The 8,535-nt window shown below is 36.0% G+C and overlaps 1 protein-coding gene across 1 annotated transcript; it reads right to left on the bottom strand.

Annotated features, from left to right (window-relative positions):
- Positions 1-502: 502 nt before the first annotated feature.
- LOC129718139 (uncharacterized) lies at positions 503-4,579 on the bottom strand. The gene is made up of 3 exons (XM_055668575.1): positions 4,215-4,579; positions 4,012-4,155; positions 503-3,964 (listed from the first exon to the last, which is right to left on the bottom strand). Exons 1-3 carry the CDS (start codon positions 4,560-4,562, stop codon positions 3,377-3,379), a joined length of 1,080 nt encoding a protein of 359 aa, XP_055524550.1. The 5' UTR covers positions 4,563-4,579; the 3' UTR covers positions 503-3,376.
- Between the last annotated feature and the right edge of the window lie 3,956 nt (positions 4,580-8,535).

Here is an 8,535-nt window from a genome sequence, read left to right as displayed (position 1 = left end):
GGCTACGCCCATGCGGAAGAGCCTCCATTTTCGATGTTGGAATTCTCAATGGCTCTCCTCTCGTGCAACAATAAAGCTCCAGGGTTGGATAGGATTAAATTCAACCTATTGAAGAATCTACCCGATTCTGCAAAAAGACGCTTGTTGAGCTTCTTCAATAAGTTTCTTGAACTAAACATTGTTCCGCACGACTGGAGAGAGGTTAAAGTTATACCCAAGCAGCACTTGTAACATCTTTTTAAATGATAATGTTCAACATTTGTTATAATCATGTTGTATTGTAGTTGCATGAAATTTTGCTGGTTGCTATATTGGAATCCTGAACTAATGCTCAACTCGATGTTGGTTTTAGGTAGTTTTAAGATTTTTCAACACATTATTCAGACATTCGCTACGTATAAGTATATATTTAGTGACGAGAAACATATTTTTCACAAATATGCTGCGCTTATTCTTTTTGAAACTTTATTTTAACTAATAAATAACAATATGGTTTAGATAACATTTAAAAGACGCGTAGTTAACAACAGCAACAGCAATCAACAATCAAATTCACATAAGAAGTTAACGATGGAGCAAATGGCCAGCAGTGGTTTTTCAGTTAGAAATAATAAAAAATTATGGGAAAGAATAAAACGGAATGGAAGTTTCAGGAGAAAAAAGTTGGAAATAGTGCAAGATAGTAAAAAACATTCACCATCGTCACTGGTTTGTAGTGGATCTGTTGATCGAATCAAACTGTGTCAGTCTCCAGAATTCTCGTCTCAGGAAAACCCATCAAAAGTACAAGGATATCCAAGGGTCCCGGTTATCGTCGACAGACCAGAACATCACAAAGAAAATGTAACTGACGCTCTAGACAATGGGAGTAGTAGCGAAGAAGATTGTATCAGTAAAGTCAATGTATGCGGGCTAAAGCAAAATATGTATGATTTCCGCGAAGAATTACGAGATTGGGCTGTATCATATCAAATCAAGCACTCCGCTTTGAATCCACTACTTTCTATTTTACGACACCATATACCGGATAACGTTCTTCCTACGGATTCCAGAGCACTTGTGAAAACTTCAAGAAGAACTATTGTACAATCAATTGATAATCAGGATGGAAAATACTGGCATTATGGGTTGAAAAAAATTTTAACAGAAATTTTGACAGGTGTTGATAAATTTAACTCAACAAATTCACTCAACATTAACATAGATGGATTACCGGCCTTCAAAAGTTCCTCGATCTCTTTGTGGCCTATATTAGTAAATATTCATGAAATGAGACGAGATATTCCGCCTTTTATTATTGGAGTTTTTGCTGGAATAAGTAATTCTCACTTGTAAATGTATATTTTTTCAAAGTAGTTACCTAGTTTTATACAATTTAAGGTAAACCTAAAGATATCAATGCTTTTCTTGAACCTTTTGTTCAGGAAATTAATGATGTTCTAGCAAACGGTATAGTAGCTAATGGTGTAAATATATCATTTAAACTGAGGTGCTTCATATGCGATACTCCAGCCCGATCAATGCTTAGAGGTAAATATATAAAAATTCAATTTCATAAATAATTTGCATTTACTTTGTCTTTGTACAGGTGTGATTGGTCATAACGGGTATAGCTCTTGCTTGAAGTGTGTTACTGAAGGCGAGTATTCATTTACTGCTAACACGATGATTTTCCCGGAGTTAAATGCACAACTTCGCAATGATGAAAGCTTTCGTGCCAGGAAGTATGAAGGTCATCATAAATTTGATAGCGTTTTGGAAAAAATCAACGATTTAGATATGATTAAAGATTTTCCAATAGGTGATGCTTTACACCTGATTGATTTAGGTATTACGAAACGGTTTTTAAGTGGCTGGAAAACAGGAACAATGAACAATTATAAGGCTAAATGGTCAACAAGAGAAATTGAGCAGGTTTCAAACTTTCTTAAAATTACCAAGTTACCCAGAGAAATTAGACGTCAAGGTCGAGGCTTAGAGCATTTATCGCGTTGGAAGGGAACAGAATTAAGGTCATTTTTCATGTATACGAGTGTTGTTGTGATTAACAGGTTTTTTGTTGAAAGAGATATATTTCACAATTTCCTTAATTTGTACTGCGCAATTCATATTTGTTCTAGATACGATCAAAGCAGGGATAACTACTGTATTGCACGAAATATGATATTTGATTTTTTAAAAGGGGTCAAAATACTATACGGGCCTCAAATGTTTTGCAGTAATATGCACAATCTGGTACATCTTGTTGACGATGTTGAGAGATATGGCCCACTTGAATCATTCGACGCTTATCCTTTTGAGTCTAAACTGTATAATTTGAAAAGAATGTTACGAAGTGGCAATTTACCTTTGTCGCAAATTTCGCGAAGAATAACTGAAGAACAATCAATTACACTTAAAACAAAAACGATGCATTCTCGACGAAACAGGCTAAACCCAACTTTGAAACACCGCTGCTCAAACTTATGTGATGTTGATATAAAAATTCAAACACTTTTAGATTTTTCCTTTGCGTCAGTCTATCTCTTTGTTCATTTTGAAGATTTTTGTATTAATACTGAATCGTCTTCAGATAGTTGGATTTGTACGAAAGACTTTAAATTAGTCTCTGTAAAGTATATTATTAAAATGTCTACCGATAACTCTATTCAACTATGTGGAGCTTCTTTATCAAATATTAAAGATTATTTTTTTAAGCCCGTTCGATCATCTTCTTTACAGATTTATTGTTCTAACTTAACATTTAATGAACCTGCATTGTTTGATTTAAAAGATTTGTATTGCAAAATGGTAATGGTATGTACCCAAAACAACAACATGCCCAAAGCCGTATTTGTACCACTTATTCATACAATCCAAGAGCACTCGTTTTAATTAATTCAAATTGTAAACTCTAGAAGCAACTCGCCTGAAAAAGACTATGTATTGTTTTTATTGAATATTTATTTGTTAAAATAAAATAAATCAATCAAACTTCAACTAAAAATTGCACACGCAGGCTTTTCTCTAGATTTCCAAACTTATTCGTCAAATCATCATCGCTAAGATAAGTTTACCCTAACGCAAGGTGTCTAATGACACTAAATTTTAACAAAATTGATTGAGTAACAATTTTATTGCATTAGCGAACAATAGTCTGTTGACACATCTTCCAAATCCTGGTCGTTCGAGTGTACCACTTCTTCTGTGCTTGCGGTATGTAATAAATCGTTGATCTTTCTTTTGCGCTTACACGCAACCCGTTTCACTGATTGACCGGAGCCATATCGTTTCACCTCTGTTAGTTTTTGTCTCAAAAAATCACTGAAAACCTCCTCGTTTTATTCCTTGGTGTATTCGAAATCTGCAGCTTTAACTACACGGTTCAAAAATTCAACTATGTGGGGAAAACTGTCCCTGAAACTTTTATTCTTCGTTGCTTCAATCGTATTTTGTTTAACACGACTGTTTCCTTTCCATGAATAATCCAAAAAACCGTGGGATTCATTAATTTTCTTATAACAGTTCGAAAAAAGGGAGCTCCTTCTTTTTTTCCTGTGAGGTTATAGACTGTATGGAAATATCTGAAATATTTGCCTTCGAATTCTGTATTTTTTAGACACTCTTCTAGCGCGTGTAGCTCTTCATCAGTTTCAATTTTTTTCATGCTTTCGAATTCAGAAAAATTTTCAGCTTTGGCTACATGTTCTTTTTCCCGTGCAGGCTGCTGATACTCCAAAAGTTTGTTTATATTTGCCATAAAGCAAAGTATTTTCTCCAAAACTGCTTGCTGTGTATCGATTTTAGTTTCAATTTGAGTCAACCTATCCGACTCATGAATTTGATAATATTGCTGATCGTTTACCTCATCGATATCGTTTGATTTATCTGTTTGTACTAATTCCGTCAGGTAAGGCGGTTCATTGATACAAATAAATTCTGTTTCATCCTGCACATAAAATTCTGCTTGACTGGAATTTTCTATCTGAAAAAATAATTTAACTGTAGACAAAAAAATCTTCCAAAACATACTGCAATCGAGTCCGCCTGATCGTTTGATGTATGAAAATTCCTATCCGCTTTACCCATTGCACCTTCTGGTATAACAATATTTGGTGTTGGATTTATTTCATTTAATTCGAGCTGTACATCAGTGATGCACAAATTATTCGCTGCCTGTTAAACAGAGTCTGATCAGAATGTGAAACGTAGAAAAATAAATCAAATGAAAATACCTTGTTTTTTGGCTTCAAGCTGTACAAATTCATTGGTATTTTTTCCAGCTTTTTCGGCGGTCGGCATCGCGTTCCTCGGCTCTGTTGTACGGCGTCGTCGGAATCCGTTATCTCTTCCAAATACTCAATTAGTTGCTCGGCTTGTTTATACGAAGAGCGATGTCCCAAAATTTTGCATTTTTGTGTTTTCCATTCCTTACCGGGATAAACCTGCTCATTCCTGGATAGAGTAATAAGGTTGTTCGGTGGCCATTTCACGGTATCTTCCGACACCCAAAGCGAGGGAACAATAGTTAAAGCAGGTTTCGACAACAAAGGTTTTCTCGTTTGTACTACTGAAAACGCCATTTTATACTGTGTCTGATTCGTACATCAGAATGTTTTTCCAGACAATACGCCAGTGCAACCAGATGTTTTCATTGCTCGTGAGCATTTAACTTTGTGTGTTTCACAAAAAATTGTTTTTATCTAGAATCATGCATGATAGGTTGCAAATAATTCAAATAGTTTGCAATCTTGCACGATTTTATCTACAGAGAACAGAATAACAGGCAAATGATAAAAAGTGTGTGTGCACAAAAATAAACCTTCCGAATTAAACCTCTCGTCATGCTGTGATGCCGCTGCCGTCGACAGCACAGCAAATATATTTCAACGTCAGTACCAAAGAGAGTGAAGAGTCCATACACTGATGAGCATGCAGATTGTACAGTGACATTATACTTTGGTAATATCAGCATGACGAGGGATTTATTTCGAGCGATATTTTGTGGCACGCACGCATAGTTTCAAAAACTTCTTTCAGACTTTTTATGTGACGCTTGTTAATCTGTTCTATGTGTTTTAGCTGCGTAATGTTTACATCTGTCAAAATTTAGTGATGGTAAAATGAGAAACGAAGCAATTACAGTTAAAACAAGTTTTAGAGTCGCATCGATTTGCTTGATTGGTTTGATGACTTCGACAAAAATTAAGACAGTAATTTGAACAGTAACTTGATGCTCCGGTTTCTGTGCTGACATAAATTAAAGCGCCAAGAGGTTCACAACATTCTGGCATTTGACAGGTATATTTGTAAGCAACACGCATTTGTTCGCATGCAGTTAGTATTCGTTCCTTTTATTGTTTTTTTTTTCAATTTTTGAGAAGATTAACGAGATTTCAATCAGATCATAAAAGGTTCGTTGTGGAATTGTGCAGTTTCCAATAAATCATTATTACTTATAGCACTGCAGTATTGCAGTATTGTAAGGTAGTGTTCTGAATCTTAGTTGAAACTTCATGTTTTTATAACGCGGTTAGTAAACGATATAGCTACATTATGTTGCACCTTGTTATTCCGCGGATATATTTTCTTGATAAATGCAACAAGAAAATATAACTAAAGCAACATTGTGTTCGGCCATATTTTTTTCTAAAAAGTAGGAGGGGGGTATTCAAGACACGACCGCATGACGTTGACTACCGTATTCTTATAAAAAAAAAAAATATTCCATTGAAGCAAATAGTAGAGGGAATTGCAAGCTTCTTTTACAAAACTTCTGTAACAAAATTTCGAGGCACCAAAAGGTACCAGTTGCCGATTATTCTCGTTTACTGGTAGTCCGTCCAGAATTCCAGCCATTTTAGTATTTTGCAGTTGCTATTTATTACTAACAGCCACCAGCATCACGGGTGAAACCGGCACGAGATGACCGGTACTATTTTGTTTTTCCTCCTTTTAGCTGCTAACACCGAGCGTCCGTATGTATCCGGTACGGTTTAATAATGAAACTGATGGGGTGAAATGTTCGAACAATACGTTTTATACCAAGGCTTCGTCAGATAATTAGAAAGAAGGAGGGGCTACATAGATGATGGAATGGTAGAGACAAATGTTTCTTGAAAGCTGCGCCGGCCTCTGTCGTAATATTAACACCAACACAAACATGCATTTTTGCAAGGTTTTTTCCGCTAGCAGCAGCATTTGGTAAAACAGAAAATTCAATTAGCCGCTTCTGTACCAAAATTTCGAGGCACCAAAAGGTGCCAGTTGCCGATTATATTGTTGTTTTTTGGTTAGTCCGTCCAGAATTCCAGCCATTTAGGTGTTTTGCAGTAGCCATTTACTACTAAAAGCCATCAGCATAACGGGTGAAACCGGCACGAGATGACCGGTACTATTTTGTCTTTCCTCCTTTCAGCTGCTCACACCTAGCGCTGTCGTGAAATTAACATCAACATAAACATGCATTTTTGCAAGGTTTTTTTCCGCTAGCAGCAGCAATTGTAAAACATAAAATTCAACTAACCGCTTCTATTATAAAACTGCGAGGCACCAAAAGGTGCCAGTTGCCGATTTCTTGTTTACTGGTTTCCGTCCAGAATTCCAGCCATTTTAGTATTTTGCAGTAGCCACCAGCATCACGGGTGAAACCGGCACGAGATGACCGGTACTATTTTGTTTTTCCTCCTTTTAGCTGCTAACACCGAGCATCCGTATGTATCCGGTACGGTTTAGTAGTGAAACTGATGGGGTGAAATGTTCGAACGTTACGTTTTATACCAAGGCTTCGTCAGATAATTAGAAAGAAGGAGGGGCTACATAGATGATGGAATGGTAGAGACAAATGTTTCTTAAAAGCTCCGCCGGCCGCTGTCGTAATATTGACACCAACACAAACATGCATTTTTGCAAGGTTTTTTCCGCTAGCAGCAGCATTTGGTAAAACAGAAAATTCAATTAGCCTCTTCTGTACCAAAATTTCGAGGCACCAAAAGGTGCCAGTTGCCGATTATAGTTTCCTGGTTAGTCCGTCGAGAATTCCAGCCATTTAAGTGTTTTACAGTAGCCATTTACTACTAAAGCCACCAGCATAACGGGTGAAACCGGCACGAGATGACCGGTACTATTTTGTATTTCCTTCTTTCAGCTGCTATCACCTAGCGTCCGCATGTCACTGGTGCGGTTTTGGAATCAGAATGATGGGGCGCCGGCCGCTGTCGTTAAATTAACACCAGCAAAAAGATGCATATTTGCAAGGTTTTTTTCCGCTAGCAGCAGCATAAATATCGGAAACAGAAAGTGACAACAACAATAACAACAAAGTCAGATCGATTGTATCCGTTAGTGTCGAATGTGCTTGGGAAGAGAGGTAGTGATTGGCTGCGCGGTATGATTTAGACAATCGATATTAATTACCAATTTTTCAATAGTGTATCTAAAACAAAAGTTTGTTTTTGTTACAAAAATTTAACCGTAAAAGAATTTCTTATCGATTGATGCCAAAACCTCGAAAACCTGATTATAGATGACTGCAAAATAAGCGCTCAAAACCTGACCACTTTTCTCTGGTTTTCCCTGGTTGAATTACTAGATTTTCAAATTCAGTGGCCTAACTTCGATATAGACGTTAGTCAACGTCAAAAAATCAGAATTGTGAGTAGAAATGCTTTTGCTGCTAGAACCAAAATTTCGTGATTAAGGTAGTTAAAATTAAAACACGGTTGAAACTACTGCAACGTGCTCATAATATGTACACAATAGACACAGAAAGTTGAATGACGATTAATAATTTTGAAATCGAGTTTTCTTTTAAGTTTGAACGAAACTTTCGAAGATAACTTTCCAACGCGTTTTCCTCAAAATTCTAATTTTTGAGTTGTGGGTTATTATCAGTAAAGTTTATGAACAATGGATGGCATAATACACTTTATAGTAACTCTATAATTTAGTTAGGCCTCTGTCATAGTAGCAGCGAAAAGCGGCGCGAACCGATTCGCCCGGCCGTACCCGATCAGTCAAAAATATCTGGATTATAACAAATCTTGATATATTGTAACGCACTTTTCGCATCAATTTGTGTTCTAAATTTGGTCTCGTTAATAGTTAAAATATCAAAATTTCTATCAAAATCATTTACTGATTATAACAAATTATAGCAAGTTTTGTAGATTTTCGGCAGAAAAAGATCAGAATTAGTTAGAATGTACAATATTTTCTTGATTGAATAACAAGTTTTGTTTTAAATATGCTTTAGAAAAACACACTTTTGAACATTCAAGTGTATGGTAACAGAATTTGATATAATTTTGTACTTTTTACCATTCTGGCATATCGAAAATATTACAGGCTTTGTTATTTCTATCAAGTTCAGATATGTTTGTGTTACCCGTTTGTTATAATCGTTTGATCGGGTAGGCCAATGTACAGCCGTAAGTAGAGCTATACATTACTGCCTTACTGTGAATAAGAGGTACAAAAACCGAGTATAATATAGATATTATCAAATTTATATGCTTGAAATCATGTTATAACAGCGACAAGTATATGCAGTTGTGA

The sequence above is a fragment of the Wyeomyia smithii genome, chromosome 1 (genome assembly GCF_029784165.1).
Source record: "Wyeomyia smithii strain HCP4-BCI-WySm-NY-G18 chromosome 1, ASM2978416v1, whole genome shotgun sequence".
Taxonomy (NCBI): domain Eukaryota; kingdom Metazoa; phylum Arthropoda; class Insecta; order Diptera; family Culicidae; genus Wyeomyia; species Wyeomyia smithii.
The sequence above is the reverse complement of the archived record's forward strand: the minus strand, read 5'-3'. Positions and strand labels throughout refer to the sequence as shown.